At 43.7% G+C, this 19,481-nt stretch overlaps 3 protein-coding genes across 10 annotated transcripts in view; all 3 read left to right on the top strand.

Annotated features, from left to right (window-relative positions):
• The window catches only part of hivep2a (HIVEP zinc finger 2a), a 70,869-nt gene extending 67,698 nt beyond the window's left edge, over nt 1-3,171 (top strand). For all 3 annotated transcript variants that reach the window (XM_054762724.1, XM_054762725.1, XM_054762726.1), the window contains 2 exons: nt 2,121-2,210; nt 2,319-3,171. In XM_054762724.1, coding sequence (XP_054618699.1) covers nt 2,121-2,210; nt 2,319-2,903 — 675 coding nt within the window. In that variant the 3' untranslated portion in view covers nt 2,904-3,171. The remainder of the gene's footprint in view (nt 1-2,120; nt 2,211-2,318) is intronic.
• Nucleotides 3,172-7,891: 4,720 nt separating this feature from the next.
• On the top strand, nt 7,892-11,268 carry rnaseh1 (ribonuclease H1). 3 transcript variants are annotated; one of them, XM_054761580.1, is made up of 9 exons: nt 7,892-7,932; nt 8,262-8,372; nt 8,577-8,701; nt 8,898-9,068; nt 9,177-9,276; nt 9,352-9,406; nt 9,551-9,635; nt 10,754-10,878; nt 11,051-11,268. In XM_054761580.1, the coding sequence occupies exons 2-9, from the start codon at nt 8,308-8,310 to the stop codon at nt 11,144-11,146; spliced, it is 822 nt and encodes a 273-aa protein (XP_054617555.1). In that variant the 5' UTR covers nt 7,892-7,932; nt 8,262-8,307; the 3' UTR covers nt 11,147-11,268. The 3 variants fall into 3 exon arrangements, 2 of the variants coding, with proteins under 2 accessions (XP_054617555.1, XP_054617553.1); XR_008566924.1 differs by having other exon boundaries at nt 7,906-8,372; nt 9,555-9,635; XM_054761578.1 differs by having other exon boundaries at nt 7,906-8,372.
• Nucleotides 11,269-13,433: 2,165 nt separating this feature from the next.
• The window catches only part of myt1la (myelin transcription factor 1-like, a), a 44,705-nt gene continuing 38,657 nt past the window's right edge, over nt 13,434-19,481 (top strand). For 2 of the 4 annotated variants that reach the window (XM_054761575.1, XM_054761574.1), the window contains exons 1-2: nt 13,434-14,549; nt 17,168-17,307. The gene's annotated coding sequence lies outside the window, so the exon portion shown is untranslated. The remainder of the gene's footprint in view (nt 14,550-17,167; nt 17,308-19,481) is intronic. The other 2 variants (XM_054761576.1, XM_054761577.1) reach the window with 2 other exon arrangements.

Genomic DNA, 19,481 nt, shown 5'->3' with positions numbered 1-19,481 from the left:
AAAAGTGTGTAAGTACGCAAGTGTGCCAATTGAGACACAACCAATGGCAGCTCTTGACGGTTCACTCGTGAGCGATCCGGCTCTTATAGTCTGCTCTTTGACCTGGATGCTGCTTTTCTTTCACATTTTCATTTACATCTCTTGGCGTAATGTTTCCTTGATGTTGTGTTGTAATTGTGGATGTACAAAAATACACACACTCAGATTGGACCTTTTTGTGTAACTGAGATGGGTCTTTGCTTTTGTGTTAATTTTTTGTTGCAATCAACTCCATGTTGAGCATAGAAATGAAGCCATCCATCTATCCATCCATTTTCTATACCGCTTCTCCTCATTAGGGTCGCGGGGGCATGCTGGAGCCTATCCCAGCTGACTCCGGGCGACAGGCAGGGTACACCCTGGACTGGTCGCCAGCCAATCGCAGGGTACATATAGACAAACAACCATTCACACTCACATTCATACCTATGGACAATTTAGAGTCACCAATTAACCTAACATGCATGTTTTTGAATGTGGGAGGAAACCGGAGTACCCGGAGAAAACCCACGCACACACGGGGAGAACATGCAAACTCCACACAGAAATGTCCAAGGGAGAATCGAACCCTGATCTTCCCGATCTCCAGGCTGTTACTGTGTTGGCCAACATGCTAACCACTAGACCACCGTGCTCGAAATGAAGCCATATAAATAATATTACATTTCATATGATCACATCTTTTACGTAGTTTGGTAATAAATCAATTCAAGTAACAAAAAAATCAATGGCGCCATTTGGGAAACGAGAGCCGTTTCTATTTAGGGAGCCGACATTCCCATCACTGCTGCTAACTAGACTGCGTCCACAATTAAATATTTCTGACATTTGCAAAAATAAATCAATGACCAATATAGCCACCCTTCCTTTCAATTACACGGAAGAGCCTCCCATCCATGGAGTCTGTCAGTTTCTTCCCAGACACTGTTCAGAGAGGTGTACCTCTTCTCTTCACTGTAAATCTTACATTAAGGGCCCACAAGTACTTAGTCAGGTGAGCAAGGAGGTCATGTCACCATTTTTTAAGACCTGCATTTTGTCCTGCATAAAAGTCATGGTCTTCTTGAAAGATGTACACTTTTTCCTGTCCCACTGTGTGGAAAAAAGTGGCAGTACGCTTGGGAGTTGAGCTTGAGTCCATCTTCAACCTCAAAAGGCGCAACAAGCTCATCTTTTAATTATCCCAGCCCTTAGCAGTACCCCACCTCCACCTTGCTGGCGTCTGAGTTGGAGTGGAGCTCCCTGCCCATTGCTGATGCAGCCACGGGCCCATCATCTGGTCCATCAAGAGTCACTCTCATCTCGTCAGTCCACAACACCTTTGAAAGATCTGTCTTCAGATATTTCTTGGCCAAGTCGTAGCCTTTCAACTTGTGTGTCTTGTTCAGTGATGGTCGGGTTTCAGCCTTTCTTACCTTGGCCATGTCTCACCATGGACCGTGTTTCTGGACACCCCAGGTGGATTACACTTCTGGAATATGACAGCGCTGGAGGATAACGGGTTCCTGGGAGCTTCACGTTTGATTTTTCTCAAATATTTGCAAGTTAATTTGCATGTTTTTCTCTCGACACGTTTCTTGCGACCCTTTTGTGCACTTGCAACAAAACATTTCATGGTTCTGTGGTCACGTCCTAATATCTCGGCAATTTCGGCAATTTCAAGAGTGCTGCAACCCTACGAAAGATGTTTTAGAGTCCTTGACTTTTCAGAGTCTGTTTAATCTCTTTTCTGGCCCATTTTGCCAGAGGAAAAGAAGCTGCCAAATAACTGTGCACATCCTCCCTCGGTACACACACGCACATCACCTGGTATGCTTAAACCCAATAGGCGTTCATTCAGCTTGGGGTTGGAAAATAAGCTTTAAAATGAGAATATGGTGAAAATACTGCCTTGACTAATAATTGTGCACACAGCGTAATCTCTCTTTTATTTGCTTTGGTAGTTTCATCACTCTGGCGCCCTCACCAGGCTGCGTCATGTAAAATTATGTTTCCAGTCTGTAAGGAAGCCCAGAGGGGCCATACACTGAAATGATATTTATTCAGTTTTCATTGTTTTCCCTTCCTGTTGTTGATGCCAGGAGTTGCAACAGTGTGGTAACCGTGGTAACCAGTCCAGTCCACCCCATCAGGTCTTGTTCAGTCACCTTCCTCTCCATTCTCAGCTACAGGTACTTCAGACATTACTTATTATGTTTGTAAAGTACACACACACACACACACACACACACACACAGAGTAGTTTTTCTCAGCATTCTCTTATCTTACATTTCCACCAGGTGCGTTCGCCGTTCCCAATGATTCCCATCGGAGGGATACAGATGGTCCACGCCATGCCCACGTCTGTCAGCACCCCTCTGGACCAGCAGGGGGCGCAGCAGGTCACATCCCACCAACCGCTCCACGAGAGAGGAACTTCAGAGGACCTACAAAGCAGCGAGGCCACCTGCCCTCCTTTGATCTCCTCTACTGATAGAGGGAGACGAGGAGGAGGTGAGGGATCATCGGGGGTGCCTTCCCCCGCCTTGATGGAGGGAGGGTTCGGGGTCACGAGGGAGCGTGAGCAGGAAGCGAGTGTCCACACGTGCACCAAAGCCATCGCCTCGCTCCGCATCGATCCGGAGGAGCACGCCGAGAGGCGCCGAGGTGGCAGAGAGGAGGACGGCCCCTCCGCGCCCTCGGACAACATCCCTGGGACAACGCCCCTGGGACAACATCGGTGCACGCCGCCCGCCTCCGCGTCCCCGCCCTCTCCTCTGGTTCAGCACTTTAGCGGCCTCAGGCCTCCACACGCCTCAGGCCCCTCCTCCCCGCGTTGCTCCTCCCCCTCCCTCTCCCCGGCGCAGGGTCAGAAAGCACAATGAGAAGCAAAGACGTGTCGTAGACGTGCAACACAAACAGCAAACACAGCTTTTGCACAATACACACACACACACACACACACTTGTGCGCGCATTGTTTTATTTAAAGACTTTCAAGAGGATGTGTGTGTGTGTGTGTGTGTGTGGGCAGTAAAGTGGTACTTTCAAAATAATAATATTAATAATCATGTACATGTGTGCCTTTGCTTTGTGCTTATATTCTTATAAGCAGTCAATTAGCCCCGCCCCCTCCCTCCTCTTTTTTTTTTTTCCAACGGACGTGAAGTGATGAATATAAATATTACATACGGTTGCACTAAATCATATTTTTATATGAGGGACATTGAAAAAAACACACATGGCTCTTTTTGTGTACAGCGCAATTCAATAATACTATTTATTATTATTATGTTTGATAAACTGTACATTTCTTTTCTTAAATGTCGTGGATGCCTTTTTCTATGTCAAAGCATGTTTTTGCTATTAGGATGATGATATGTACACACTGTCATATACGGTATGTTGCTTTATATGTCACACATCCAATATTTAGCAAAACACTTAATATATACTGTAAACATGATGTACACATTTGCATTCAGTTGTTGATGATGATTCTCCCCAGCATTAAATGCTCAGCATGCTTTCTAGCACCTTGCTTAACCCCGCCCCTCCTTGCTTAACCCCGCCCCTCCCTGCTGGACAACATCCGATAAGCCCCGCCTCCATCCAGCGCCTTCCGCCACCTACTCTTCCTCACGCCCGCAAAAAGGCATCAAAACATTCCAGGTCGTTTCAACGTCCCAGGATGCCCCCCAACCCCACCCCCACCCCTGCCGCCGCAGCATAGCTGTTGCCGCGGCAACACATCCGTCCACACTTTTTACGTCTCATATATATAAACATACTTTGACTTTTCACGTGTCAAACTCAAATTCTAGCATGTGTACAATAAAATACTCCTTACTTTGTCCTTACATCTACAACTTCCATCTTTTCATGCATACATGATATATACATTATACATAAATACATATATACAGACATGATACATAAATAATTACATCCATGATATGTATGTGTTTCATACATGGTTTACACATGGTACGTGCATACGTACATGATCCATATATACAGTGGTGTGAAAAAGTGTTTGCCCCCTTCCTGATTTCTTATTTTTTGCATGTTTGTCACACTTAAATGTTTCAGATCATCAAACAAACGAAAATATGAGTCAATGACAACACAACTGAACACAAAATGCAGTTTTTAAATGAAAGCTTTTATTATTAAGGGAGGAAAAAAAGGCAAAACCTGCATGGCCATGTGTAAAAAAAACTGATGCGCATTTCAGATAAAGAACATCATACTAACAGTCAAATATGGTGGTGGTAGTGTGATGGTTTGAGGCTGTTTTGCTGCTTCAGGACCTGGAAGACTTGCTGTGATAAATTGAACCATGAATTCTGCTGTCTACCAAAAAGTCCTAAAGCAGAATGTCCGGCCATCTGTTGGTGACCTCAAGCTGAAAGCAACTTGGGTTCTGCAGCAGGACAATGATCCAAAACACACCAGCAAGTCCACCTTTGAATGGCTGAAGAAAAACAAAATGAAGACTTTGGAGAGGTCTAGTCAAAGTCCTGACCTGAATCCTACTGAGATGCTGTGGCATGACTTTAAAAAGGGAAAAGCCTCCAATGTGACTGAATGACAACAATTCTGCAAAGATGAGTGGGCCAAAATTCCTCCACAGCGCTGTAAGACAGTCATTGCAAGTTATCACAAACGCTTGATTGCAGCTAAGGGGGCCCAACCAGTTATTAGGTTTAGGGGGCAATCACTTTTTCACACAGGGCCATGTAGGTTTGGGGGTGGGGGTTATCCCTTGATAATGAAAAGTTTCATTTAAAAACTGCATTTTGTGTTCAGTTGTGTTGTCATTGACTAATTTTTGAATTTTTTTGATGATCTGAAACATTCAAGTATAACAAAAAAAAATAAATCAGCAACAGGGCACCCACTTTTTCACACCACTGTATATGTTTCATACATGACAGATGACGTGATTGGCTTGTTTTGTAGAAGTAGCCAGTCTTTGGTGCCAATATCCCCGCCTCCTGGACATTCCCCTCGTGGCTAGGCGATATTTAGCTGCCAGCAGGGGGCGTTCTTGTCTCAACACAACAAATCAGGATCACGAAGGGCGAGGAGTCGTGGGCAGGTTGCAATGTGATTGACTTTGTATTGTATCGGTGTGTGTTCCATATGTTTATCCACTTCTTGTTGTTTTTCTCCTAAATACACGCCCCCTTTAGGGTGTGTGACGTCAAAGCACAAGTCAATGTCGTAAATAAACTGTAAAACATTAGCATTAGCATTGTACAGCCATGACCACGAGCAAACCAGGCTAAGTGTCGTGATGTGGAAGTAATAACAATAATATCATGTATGATGATGACCCGACAAGGAATGACACTGCAAACATGGATTGTTGTTTTCAAAATAAATATCAACAACCAAATGCGTCTTTGTCATTCAACTTTAACCTTTAACCCTGCTCTCACCTGAACCCCCAGAAATTTTGGGCCCCATGAAAAAACATCACCTTGGGGCCCCCCCAGGCAGCTGTTGTCGCCACATCTCTAGAACCTTAACAGACCCAACAAGTCCAACTCTGAAGGTTTGCAAATGTCTTGCTTCTTATTGTTCAAAACTACAAGTACTAGTGTAATATTTACGGCTAGTGAGTTGACCATGCAACAGTCTGCATATAGCAGTGGTATAGCTTCGCCTGCATCCCGGGGGAGGACGGGGATATCGAGTCCGAATGGGCCGCATTCCGTGCCTCCATTGCTGAGGCAGCCAATCGAACCCGTGGCCGCAAGGTGGTCGGTGCTAGTCAAGCCCCAAACCCGTCAAGCTGAAGAAGTCCTATCGAGCATGGATGGCTTGTGGGACTCCTGAAGCAGCTGACAGGTACCGGCAGGCCAAGCGGCACGCGGCTTTGGCGGTTGTCGAGGCAAAAATTCGGGTGTGGGAGGAGTTCGGTGAGGCCATGGAGCACGACTTTCGTTCGGCCTCGAAGGGGTTCTGGCAAACCGTCCGACACCTCAGAAAGGGGAAGCAGTGCCTAATCCACACTGTTTAGAGTGGGGACGGGGGCCTGCTGACATCAACTGAGGAGCTAGTCGGACGGTGGAAGGAATACTTTGAGGCCCTTCTCGGTCCCACTGACATACCTGGACGAGTTTCACCCTGAATTCCTCAAGGCTCTGGATGTTGAGGGACTTTCTTGGCTGACACGTCTCTTCAACATTGCGTGGAAGTCAGGAACAGTACCTCTGGACTGGCAGACCAGGGTGGTGGTCCCCCTTTTCAAGAAGGGTGACCGGAGGGTGTGTTCCAACTATAGGGGGATCACACTCCTCAGCCTCCCTGGGAAAGTCTATTCCAACAGTGGACCAGCTCTACACCCTTGCAAGGGTACTGGAGGGAACATGGCAGTTTGCCCAAACGGTCTACATGTGCTTTGTGGACTTGGAAAAGGCATTCGACCGTGTCCCTCCTGGTGTCCTGTGGGGGGTGCTCTGGCACAGCGTCTGCAGTAATGCAGTCGCTGTACCGGACCTTTGTGGTGAAGAGAGAGCTGAGCCGGAAGGCAAAGCTCTCAATTTACCGGTACTGTTCGGTCTATGTTCCCACCCTCACCTATGGTCATGAGCTTTGGGTCGTGACCGAAAGAACGAGATTGCGCATACAAGCAGCTGAAATGAGTTTCCTCCGCAGGGTGGCTGGACTCACCCGAAGAGATAGGGTGAGGAGCTCGGTCATCCGGGAGGGGGCTCAGAGTAGGATGGATGGATGGACTGGGGCCCCAGTCAATCAGAGGGCTTTGGAATTGTTCTAACTTTTCCCCCCTTTACAGCGCCACTGCATCCAGGTGACATTGGAACACGCGGTGTGTGTATTTCATTTATCCTGACACAAGTGGGTCTTTATTGTGTCCTCATAAGATGATCAAGTGAGTTATTTTGGTTCTGTTGAACACTTTCATCACCACAAGCACACGTACACACACACACACTCCCTTGACAGTGTGTGTATGTTGTGTAAGTGTATGTTCTATAAATGTATGTTTATGTGCATCCTTATTTTCGAGTGCACTCTTGTTGACCTTAAAAAGTTGTCATGAATGTGAAAAATCAAGCCTACCTAGGAACCGAAGACTTTTAAGCCAAAGTGTCACAGTGCGTCCTGTCTGTCGGTGGTGGTACTACATTTAGGGAAGGGGACGCTGTCATTTGGGAGAAAGGGGGAATGTTTTCTTTTTCTTGTTCCTGGAAGAGCTTCAAGAAAAATAAATAAAATCCACTGAGTCATGGAGATGATGAGGTACAAAGAAATGACCCAAAGCTTCGAATGAAAAACATGAGGTGTCGTGTAACGAGACAAACGACTTTAACAGCTGGACAACTGCTGACTGACTTGATTTCTTTTTCCACTTTGGGGATGGAATTACATGGAAAACAGGTGAACATCAGGAATCATTCGCATGCGTGTGCGCGCGCGCGTGAGTGTGTGTGTGTGTGTGTCACGCTGTGATGCAGCATGTTTATCATCAGCATGCATCATGGATCACAACCAAATAATTATGATCGAATATATGCACTTTTTCCCCACAGGAAAATCTATGTTGAGGCAATGGAACGAAAAGCAATGAGGTCATGACATCATCCAGTACTGCTCACAGCCACTAGAGGGCATATTTACATATTAACCAGGGGTTGCTATGATATGCTGTCACGTATTAACCAGCATTATTATACTCGATTGATGTATGTATTTGTAATTTCACCTCAGTGACACCTTCACTCAGAATTTCCTTAAGAATGAACATTTTTATATGTCGTTTTATCTATCCTACTACTGCACGGGTACTATTGTGCTGAAGTGAGGTCTCCTGACCACCAGGTGGCGGTACATTAGTTCCACACTGGTGAACGCGCGCAGTGACGAAGACGAATAAGTTCAGGTTGTGTCTTTCGTGTGACTTTTGCTAAATAGTTTCTTTTTTTCTGAACTGACGCGTCTTTCACGCTCTGGTTCAAAAAGACTTTAGATAGGAGCTGTTCTGTTTGTCGTCACAATTTTCGAGAGTAAATTTGTTACGTTCCTTTAGCTTGAGTTGTTCGGAGCACGCTACCTAGCATTAGCTTTGTTTGCCACCAGCTGGTAGTGACGCACTTTGACATGTTTTGTTCAACAAATGAGAGTTGATGGGGTTTATTGGCGTCCACATCACGATGGCGGCCACCCTTGTGCTTTGCTGAGTGTCATGCTGAGACTAGCTCGTCTTTTTAGGGCGGTGACGTTAGCGAGAAGTGTCTGCAGCAGCGTTGAAGAAGACATGGCCAAAGGCAAGTTTTTCTACGCGGTGAGGAAAGGATTCAAACCTGGCGTCTACAACTCCTGGTGAGACGTTATTGTTATTTACATACAATACATTTATACCGCTACACCAACAAAATGTTTGTTTACGACCTCATTGGCAACTGCAATGTTCTTTTGTTTAGTTCGCCTTATGTGTATTGTAATACTATTTGTATGTGTTGTGGGCGACACATCATCTAGTCTAAGACGACATTGTGGTTCCTGACCTTGTTATTTGCCATGTAGGGACGAATGTAAAGCCCAGGTGGACAAATTCCCAGCAGCTGCCTTTAAGAAGTTTGCATCTGAGAAGGACGCCTGGGCGTTTGTTCGAGGAGTGGAACCTCCCGGAGCTCCTCAGGTCACCAAAGGTGTGTTCACGCTTTTAACAGACCTACTTGGTAGATGTCTATGCAAGGAGACAACACAACATGGAAATACTGGTCCTTTTGAGTGTGCCTTACGACGTGTCCAATCAGATTGCTCTGAAATAATCACCTTATACATGATTTCTGAGGTAATTAACGTTCCCGGTCTTCCTAACAATCACGCTTCCTACTCTTTTAGCCGCAGCGTCAGACCTCAGTCTGCTTCCTAAGAGAGGACCTGAGCCTTTGGAGTACATCCCGCTTGGGAAGAAGAGAAGTCATGTAGAAGAAGAGGAGGTGGTCCCATCCAAACGGGTCAAAGAGACTGACAGCGCTTGTTCAGGCAGCACAGATGGATTCACATACATGGGTAACACTTGTGTGAAAGGATGCCTGCTGGGATACATGTTGGTCATGTCCAGCCGTGCATTTGTAGTCGTTAAACTGAGTGCGGTACAACTTGTCACCTCTGCATCAGGCGACGCGGTGGTCGTGTACACGGACGGCTGCGCTACATCCAATGGGAAGCGCGGTGCTCGAGCCGGCATTGGCGTCTACTGGGGCCCCCGCCATCCCCTGTGAGGAAACACTGCACACGCGCACACAGACACACAGCGATGGAAGCTTACATGTCTGATTAACGTCACCCGCAGGAACGTTGCAGAGCGACTGCAGGGAAGACAAACCAACCAGCGTGCAGAAATACAGGCAAGCATCTTTTAAATGCCAATTAGTATGTCAACATCTGTGTTTTACTTTCTCAAACTGCGTTCTAAACTTGTTTGATAGCATTTTATGTGATGTCATTCCTCTTTTTGTGTGTGTGTGTGTGTGTGTGTGTGTGTGGACCAGGCAGCCTGCAAAGCACTGCAACAAGCCAAAGAACAAAACATCAAGAAGCTGCTGGTCTACACGGACAGCATGTTCACAATCAACGGTGACTTTCGAGCACCATCACTCTTGACACGTTTCCTGTTTATCCAATCGCAAAGTTTCTGAAGTTGTCTCGAGCAATCTTTGCGTTCCTAAATAACACAAATGCTCACTTAACATGTATTATTATTATTATTATTATTATTATTATTATTATTATTATTAGGGCTGTCAAAAATAATGCGTGAATGGCGATAACCGAATCATTTAATTAATCACGTAAATTTTTTTTGTGTAATAAACGTATGCATGCCTCTCTGTTATGACAGCAGATGGAAGCGCATCGCCACGTCCCCACACAGTCACACAGAGTCTGACGCTCTTTTCTAACTTTTTTCTGACCTGAACGCACCAACAGCAGTACGATTCCAACACCATATACTTTCTGTATCTGCAACTCACACATGTCTCTAGTCTGTTCATCCTGTGAACGTCACTTCCTCATTCTCATTACAAGAACGCGAGATGCATTCAGGGACACTCCGAACATCACAAAAATGACTTTATAGCGTGTGTGTGTGCATGCATGCATGCATGCGTGCGTGCGTAAATAAACAGGAAGATAAAGAAAAACATGAATTGTATTCTTATCTCTCACTTCGTAGCGCTTAATTCGGATGTACAATTTGCTACATTTAAGTATTGTGGAAAATACACTGAAGTAAACTTACTTTAAATTACGTGATGTCTTTGAATGCAACCCCTCATTGATCATAACAACATGGTTTAAAGTGTGATTCCAATGTTCCGCTACTGCTAAAGATACTAGAGTTAGACAAATAGATTTTTAGACTTGTGTGGTATCTTTTAGCTTGGTTGACATTCAGTTCATTTGGAGCTGTTAATACTTACAAATATATATAATCCTGTCCTCTCGACATAATTGCTAATGGTGATTAGTCATGATTAATTTTAAAACTGTGATTAATCTGATTTAAATTTTTTAATCCTCAGACATCCCTAATTATTGTTGTTAGTGTTAGTGTTAGTAGTAGTGTAATAGTGAACCTGCTGTAGCTAGTTTGACAATCTGTCCAGGTCTTGGCTGAGGTCAGGCGGTGTCTCCATGGCAGCATGGGGGGCGTGACGGTGCTGAAAGTTGTGACGTTCCTCCTCCTGCAGGTGTCACCAAGTGGGTGAAGAACTGGAAGCTGAACGGATGGAGGCTCAAGGACGGCGGTCCCGTCGTCAACAAAGACGACTTTGAGAAGCTGGACCGCCTCAACCAGGAGCTGCAGGTGGTCTGGGTACGTTTGTGGTCACATGATCAACACATGATGTGCTACAGAATAACTTCACAATGGTACAGTTAGGAGTGTGAGCTCATTTTTTTAAATTGTTATTAATATGTGCACGTGACTGATGTTGTATTTTGAAAGGCATGTTGACAATGACGCGCACGTCGTCCTCTCCCTCCAGATGCACATTCCAGGCCATGCAGGCTACAGCGGCAACGAAGAGGCTGACAGATTGTCGAGGGAAGGAGCTGCCAAGTCCACAGACAATCTACACTGAGAACCGCTCTTATTTTTTTTTTTTTATTCCCTTTTCTTCTTCTGGTTTGGATTGTTGCTCACATTGGATGTCCATGTTCACTGTTTACTTTTTATTTGTTATTAAAATTCTTGCCTCCCTCATTCTGTGTTTGTTTGTGATGCAGTGTGGCGATCAGTCATGCAAAATTGTCTTTCTTTGGAGGAGGGGAGCGAGAAGGAAAAATGAAGGCTGTGATAAAGACTAGGCAGGCAACTAGGAATGAAGGTACAACCTCTGGCAGGATGTTCATTCACTTGTTTAATTTTTATAGAAAAAAAGCAAGTCACAGACATGAAACAAAACTGAAGTCATTTCAAATGGAAACTTTCTGGCTTTAAGAAACACTACAATTAAGAAAAAAAACTGGTAGTCAGTAACACTTACTTTTTTTAGACCCAGCAGAGGGAAAAAATGATAGAATCAACCCGTGAATTTTAATTCCCCAAACTGAGACCTGCAGAAACTAAGATCTGCTGGTTAGTCTTCAGTGAAAAAGGAGCGCTCACACCTTGGAGAGCTTCTGCACCAAGCGGACTGACAAGCATTAAGGCTCCAACACGAGAGATGTCACTTGAAACAAGAAAGATTCAGAAACTTCCTAAAGAAGGTAACATCACGCAATGTTATGAAAGATGTTGGTTGTTCACGGTCAGCTGTGTCTAAAATCTAGACCGAGTACAAACAACATGGGAAGACTTTTAAAGGCAAGGTAAGCACTAGACTAAGGAAGACATCAAGGCATCAGTACAGAAAACTTAAAAGCAACACTGTATGTGTCAAACTGTAAGAAAATGGGATTTACATACAGGAAAGCTAAACCAAAGCCATCAATAGCACCTAAACAGAAAAACCAAGGTTACAATGAGCTAAGAAAAAGCAATGGTGGACTGTGGATGACTGGATGAAAGTTTTATTCAGTGATGAATCGTGAATCTGCATTGGGCAAGGTGATGATGCTGGAACTTTTGTTTGGTGCCGTTCCAATGAGATTTATGAAGACGACTGCCTGAAGAAAACATGCAAATTTCCACAGTCATTGATGATATGGGGCTGCATGTCAGGTAAAGGCACTGGGGAGACAGCTGTCTCTTCAATAAATGCACACATTGACAATTTGGACACTTTTCTTATCTCATCAACTGAAAGGATGTTTGGGTATGGTGAAATCTTTTTTAAGATGATAATTAATCTTGCCGTGAAGCAAAAAAAGACACGTAAGGTCAAGGTCATGAACTGCAAATAGTCTGGCTCTCAATCCGATTGAACATCTGCGCCGGAAGTTGAAGAAAACGGTCCCGAGAAGCTTCCAACCTGCAAAGCTGATCTGGCAACAGCAACTTGATGAAGAGTAAACAGTACTCTTCATTAAGTCCATTAAGTACTCTACTCATTAAGTCCATGCCTCGTGTGACTGCAAGCTGTATTAAAAGCCAGAGGTGGTGCAACAAAGTACCAGTGGTGTGTTGAAGTGTTCTTTTGTTTGTTTGTTTTTTATGATTCCATATTTTTTTCCTCAGAATTGAGTGATTCCATAATTTATTCCCTCTGCTTATCCTGAAAAAGTAACTACTATATTTTAAAATTTCTTTTAGTGTTTCTTAAAGCCAGCTAGTTGCCATTTAACAACTGAATGAACATCCTCCAAGACTGGTGATTTCATCATTTTTGCCAGGGGTCCACCGTAGCGCTGCTACAATATCATTAGTTGTACATAGCACTTTTATAAAGATACAAATGGGGAGTAATGGAGGTGAGACCAGCTTTAAAGTGACTTTTTTCCATGTTAAAATAGGTCATGAAGCTAAAATAGCTGCTAATGAAAGTTGTATGTAATGGCGCGTCTTGTCCACCGAGGGGCGCCTCAAGGTTGAAGATGGACCCTTGCTACTAGTCAGGTTTGCCACAATATGCTGTAATTTTATTCAGCTGTATAAATGTTTATAGCACTTTTCTCAAGACCTTAACAGAGAGTAATGGAGGGCAGACTAACTGTAATGTGACTTTTTTCCGTCTGAAAGAGGTACTGTAATTAGGCAAAAGTGGCCGCCAGTTAGCACAGGATGAACTAGCAGGTGACGGGTTTTTCTTTTTTTAAATTTTTTATCTAGTCAGCGATTGCACTTCCGTTTTTGGTATAGTTTTAGTTTTAGATTTGGTATAGTTTCCTGATATATGTGTCCTAAGGAGGATGTGCATCTTTAAGTGGTGCCCAAATGCACGTAAATCATTGCTTAATGATAGTAATCTCTTCTGGAGACTTCCTGGTTGTGACGTCAACATGCTAGGTTGCTGCATGTTAGCGTTACTAACGTTTGTTTCGCCATATTCGAATATTGCTCATGATTGAGTGCTGTCCTTCAAACAATGTTTGGATGTGTGAGGTGGCGAATGATAAAAGGAAAAGAAAAAAGCGAAAAGAAAGTAACCTTTGGAAAAGTCTTCCGTGTGGGAAGTTGTCATGTGGTGTGATGACCTCATTGGCATTTTAGCACGGCTGTGACGTCACTCCCAGCGCCGACTTCCGAGGAAAATGGAACGCAGCATAAGTACAGCCTCTCATGTAGGGCACTTGTCGTCTTCTCGTGTCCTCACTTCCTTGCTGCCTTCCTCCCTTTCCTCGTGCTTGCTCCACTTTGTGTTGATGGAAACTAACTTCTTCTTCCATCGCTAGCTTGGCAGTCAGGTTCAGCGTTTCGACCCCGGTGTCTTCCTCGCGGCGAGCGTGAGGTTCAGCGATGTGGCTGCAGGCAACCCAGTCTGAAGGGGGAGAGGTTAGGGGTCAGCTGTGGGCATCCAGCTGAGCCTCGTTTGCAACGTTCCTCCTCTCGCTGGCATCGCAACACCGTGGCCCCGCTGGAGGGGAGGAAGGCGGAGAAAAGTGGAGGAAGTCGACAAATATCTCACTTTTTTACAGCCGAGTGTTCTGCTGAGGTCGACGCACCCTGAGACTGCTCTGACAGGCGGCGAGCGCCGCTAGCGGAATGTCCTCAGCCCTCGTGGCCACGAAGAAAACTTTGAGATGAACCAGTGGAGCTCAGTCAGTATCCTGTCTGAGGTCACGTCCACAAGGTCACAGCTACGCAGGAGACATCCCACCAGGGTCATTTGTCAAGGTCACCACAGGACATGACTCACATGACACGAGCATGCCATCTTTGTTCACCGGTTGGCCCAAAAGTTCTCTCACATACTTCCTTTGACCACAAAGTGAAAGTAGGTGGCATCAACATGTGATGTCTGTTTCCATGACAACATCCCACTTCCTCCCAAGCGTCACATGACAAGGGTTCTTCGTTCCAGGACTTTCCCGGCGCGTTCGGCGCTGGAATGGCAGCATAGAAGATGACCTACCAGAGGGACGACGAAGCCGCTGCTCGGTGAGGTCAGTGAACGCACCGCCAGCTACCCGTCAGTCCTCCGCCACGCAGCCTGGTCCAGTTGGCAGGTTTTGCTCACGCGGGGCTTCATTATCACAGAGCGAGGCGGGAGAATCGATGTGGGCCCTGGCGGAAGCTTTGGCACGCTCGGACAGCCCGCAGCCATTTTAGGAAGTTGGACTCCTAACGAGACGTGAGGAAGGAAGGGAGGGAAGGAAGGATGGATGACGCCCACTCAAGTCAAACTTTTTGAGGGCAAAATCTAAAATTCAGACATTGGAAATTAAAGAGAAGCTTCTAGAAGAAGTTGCTGATGACCACCTTGAGGAACCACACGTCATGAGTGTTCCGGAAGAAGTGGGCCACTGCGGCTGCCTGCTGACTCTTGAAATTCCGTTCAGGTCTGCAGCTGGCTGAGACCCAGCGAGGCAGGCATCCTGAATCCCAAACAGGAGAGGAGAATCCCACCTCCCTTCCAGACAGAAACGTTCAGGTTGTTGTCCATGAATCAGCAGGAAGTCGTTCCCAAGTGAGGAAGCGTGAGAAGGTGTCATGACGCTAAAGTCGACCTCTTAGAACAGGGGTGTCCAAACTTTTTCATGTGAAAAATGAAAGGATGCAAAGGCCGATTGGATATTTTGTAAATCAAGAAAAAACTGCATCTCGGTTTTGTGATATACAGTAGATGAAAAGGCGCATTATTAGTATGAACGTCGCTCTTTGCTCTTTTTGAACTATTTTTGCTGTTCTTTATACATTTCCAAATATTTCCCCTTTCTCTACAAATAATCTTCGTACATTTTCTTCTCGTAATTATGAATTTATTCCCATAATATTTTGACTTTATTCCTATAAGATTATAACATTTTCCCCTACCTAATTTTCCAAAAATTACAACTTTATTTTGTTTTGTTTTCAAAGTATTAAAAGTTTAAAAAAAAACATATTTTTTTCCTTGATATTGAAATTCTATGCTACTAAAATGACATTATTTATTCTCGCAAAATCGCTTTGTTTTTCTCTTTAGGATACAGAATGTTTTTTTCTCTGAATATTTTGACTTTATTCTCTGAAAATTACCACCGTTTTTTTCATTGGTACAGTCCCCCCCCCCCAATCCCCTCATATTTCAACTTTCTTTTAAAAATTTCCTTTTCATAATTATAACTTTATTCCCATAATATTTTAACTTGATTCTCGTAATATTATAACTTTTTCCACAGCCTAATTTTTCAAATTAATTAATTATTACAACTTCATTATAAGTTTATTTGGTTTTGCTTCTCAAAATGTTATGACATTAAAAAATATATATATTTTTTGTCCTTTTATTTATATGTATTTATATCTAAGCTACTATGCACCGAAAATGTTTGATTTTCATGTGTTCATTATTTTTCCTCATAATGAGTTTATTCTGGTAAAAACATATTTTTTTCCTCTTCAGTGTACTCATTTTCTCTTAATATTTTGACTTTATTCTCTGAAAATTACAGCTGTTTTTTTCCACTTCCGCTGGGTTTCCCCCCCCAACTGTTTCAACTTTGTTGTTGTAAATTTTATTCCTCTAATTAAGACTTTATTCTCATAATATTGATATACATTTGAACACATACATTTTTTTATTTCTCAAAATATGAAGACTTTAAAAACATATTTAATATTTCAGCTCTACGCTACCAAAATGACATTGTTTTGCCTCATAAGATTATGAGTTTATTATCGTAAAATCAACTTTTTTTCTCTTTACAATACTTTTTCTCTCAATATTTTGACTTTATTCTCGTAAATTAAAGCTGTTTTTTTTTATTCGTGCTAGGTTTTTTCTTAAATATTTTTACTTCCTTCTTGTAAATTTAATTCTCATAATTATGACTTTATTACCATAATACTTTCACTTTATTCTTGTAATATAACTTTTTCCAAGACCTGATTTTCCCAAAATTACAATTTTATTTGTTGTTTTGTGCGTTTCTCATGGTATTATGGCTTTTTCTTTAGTATTTCAACTTTATGCTACTAAAATTACATTATTTTTCTCATATTATTATGTTATGTTATTCTCGTAAAAAAAAAATATTTTTCTTGTTAGATGACAACTTTTTTCTGTAATATTTTGACTTTATTCTTTTAAAATTACTGCTTATTTTTCCATTTTTGTTGGGTTTTTTTTGTTTTCTTGTCCAATTATATTTCTAGAATGTGCCAGGGGCCAATAAAAAAAACAGCCGTGTGCCGCAAATGGTCCCTGGGCCGCACTTTGGACACCCCTGTCTCAGAAGCACAATTTGCATACTTATGCGTTCATTCGCTCACTTGCTCTGTTTCACATTTGCTTCAGAAGACACCTGACACATCACAACCTTTGTTTCAGGTCCAAGAAGCTAGCAAAGCTGTTAGAGAAGTAAATCTCCAACAAGCCGTCCTATTTGACGTATTTTTGGTCTGTCATGTGATTTTGGAAGTCACACCTTCCAGTCCGGACGTACAATCTCAGTTCATGTCTTCATACTGCTAACACAGCTGTTAGCATACCCAATGTGTCACTCAAGTGGAGTTGCCGGACAGGTCAAAGGTCATTTTTCTTCAGTAGTTGACCATCTGTGTGTGTGTGTGTTTACAGGCCTCTCCACACATCAGAAGTGTCGTCTCTGCAGGGAGTGGTAGTTTGATCGATGGCGAGTGTATTTACGCCGCTGGCTTACAAAATGGCTGACTGTTTCCATGGAGACAGCCGCTGCAGCATCAGCAGCAAGGACATGGGTGAGATGATTCCCTCTTCTTCTTCTTCTGCTGTGTCTTCTCCTCCTCTTAGGATGCACCAGGGAGGTCACAGGTGAGACCTTCACTCATACACACCTTACTGGGAAATTGTTTTGAAGCACCGCCCCCTGCTGGTCACATGCGCTCTTTGCAGCCCTGACTCGACACAGTCTTACTAATGCAGAAAGTCAAGGGTCACATTTTAGCATTAGCGTCGTTAGCACACACAGGTGGCAGATTAAATGCGACTTAGATAAAATGGCGGCTCCCTCAGTTGGCGTTTCAAGTGTGGATGAATAATTGACATTCCCAGATGTCCTCATCTGTACTTCCTGCTTTATTCCCACTTTCCAAGCACTACGAGACACGCCTCACTCACATGTCACATGACTATATGCACGTGTGTGTGTGTGTGTGTGTGTGTGTGTGTGTGTGTGTGTGTGTGTGTGTGTGTGTGTGTGTGTAGACGGCACGGGAAGACGTGCTTGCCTCCTATTAGGAGGGAGGAAACAAGACAGGGAAAGCACAGAGAAGAGACAAGGGAACAGGTGAAGAGTAGAATTGGATTTCAAATGGAACTTTATTGAAAGGATGCAGAAGAAAAAAGGAATGATGAGGGTAGGGTACGAGTTAGAAAAGTGAAAAAGATTTAAGAATGTTCATTGAGAGTCGAACTCTAAACACTGAAGAATGATAGTTTTATTTAGAAAAAGGATATGCATTCATTTTCATTTCGTTAGATTACTACTTCGATTTTTCGAGCAATTCTTTAGTTACATGAGGATCAATGCATTTTGCGTGCCCGTGTGCGTGTGCATGTGTGTGTGAGCGCGCAGTGGGGTCTTGTGAGGTACGAGGCTGTGGTGATGATGATGATGATGATGCGTGCAGGAGGTGAAGCAGTGAAGCTTATTATGTGTTGCCGAGTGAGGGCGAGCGAGGCAGACTGACTCTCTTGCTGCTAATCCCCCCCCGCCCCCCACACACAAACACACAACTCTGTTCGTGTGCCCTATAACGTTATTACGAGTACGCTAACATACAGGTGTCATCAGGGTATGTTTTGTATCATCATGAGTGCCGCATTCAGTTGCATGTAGTGGCACATCTTGTCCTCATAGTGACGTGTGTGTGTTCATCAAAGTGTGTAAAATGTGTCCATGTTTGTTTGTGTTGTGTGCTGTGAGGATTCCACACAGCACATCTTCCCACTTGATGTCGTCTTCTTCCTGTCATGGACTTCCTGCTCAAAGTGAAGAGGGCAAACACTTTGTCAACACCTGACCTCGAGCAATGTCTTTCTATTCCATTCTATTCTATTGTATTCTATTCTACACCACATCCAATTAATAATAATAATAATAATAATAATAATAATAATAATAATAATAATAATAATAATAATGGATTAGATGGAGTGCTTTTCAAGGCACCCGAATGAAGTGAACCCATTATTCATTCACTCCGCAGTCACACTGATGGTGGCAATCTACATCTGTAGACACAGCTGCCCTGGGGTAGTCTGACAGAAAAGTGGCTGCCAGTTCGCAGCTACGGCCTCTCTGGCCTCTCTGGCCACCACCAAACATTCATTCACATTCATTCACCAGTGTGGGCAGCACTGGAAGCCCGTGAAGTGTCTTCCCCAAGGACACAACAGTGACTGGATGGCAGGAGCAAGAATCAAACCACCAACCGTCCGCTTTCTGGACAACCTGCTCTACCTCCTGAGCCACTGCTTCCCTAATAGTGTGATGATATCATCATAAATCAATTCATCATCAACCATGAGGCATGTTACTAGTTGAAACCAACGTACAACACATTGTCATTCTCATGGCTCTCATGACACATTTGCCTTTCTTGGTTCTCATGGCATAATTTGATAGGACTGGCGTTGATTCTCATGGCTCATGCCGTATAATGGTTGCTTGTCATGGCATGATTGCAGTTGATTCTCATGGCTCTCATGTCAAGGATGACTCATGATTGATGTTGACTCTCATGGTTGTCAGCACATTTGCCTTTTATGGTTCTCATGGCAAGGTTGACTTTCTTGGCTCTCGTGTTAGGCCGAAGGTTGAGTCTCACGGCTCTCATGTCATGTTTGACGATCATGGCATGATTGTGGTTGATTCTCTCTTTGTCTTTCATGGTTCTCATGGCATGATTGA

This window comes from Dunckerocampus dactyliophorus, chromosome 19 (assembly GCF_027744805.1).
Source record: "Dunckerocampus dactyliophorus isolate RoL2022-P2 chromosome 19, RoL_Ddac_1.1, whole genome shotgun sequence".
Lineage (NCBI taxonomy): Eukaryota > Metazoa > Chordata > Actinopteri > Syngnathiformes > Syngnathidae > Dunckerocampus > Dunckerocampus dactyliophorus.
Note: the sequence above shows the minus strand (reverse complement) of the source record. Positions and strands in the feature narration are given on the sequence as shown.

What these genes read in the sequence shown, in the direction of transcription:
- rnaseh1 (XM_054761578.1), top strand. Translation starts at nt 8,167, where the DNA reads ATGAGAGTTGATGGGGTTTATTGGCGTCCACATCACGATGGCGGCCAC. An exon ending in AGATGGATTCACATACATGG is followed by an intron (nt 9,069 to 9,176) that starts GTAACACTTGTG and finishes CCTCTGCATCAG; the next exon opens with GCGACGCGGTGGTCGTGTAC. An exon ending in CAGCATGTTCACAATCAACG is followed by an intron (nt 9,636 to 10,753) that starts GTGACTTTCGAG and finishes CTCCTCCTGCAG; the next exon opens with GTGTCACCAAGTGGGTGAAG.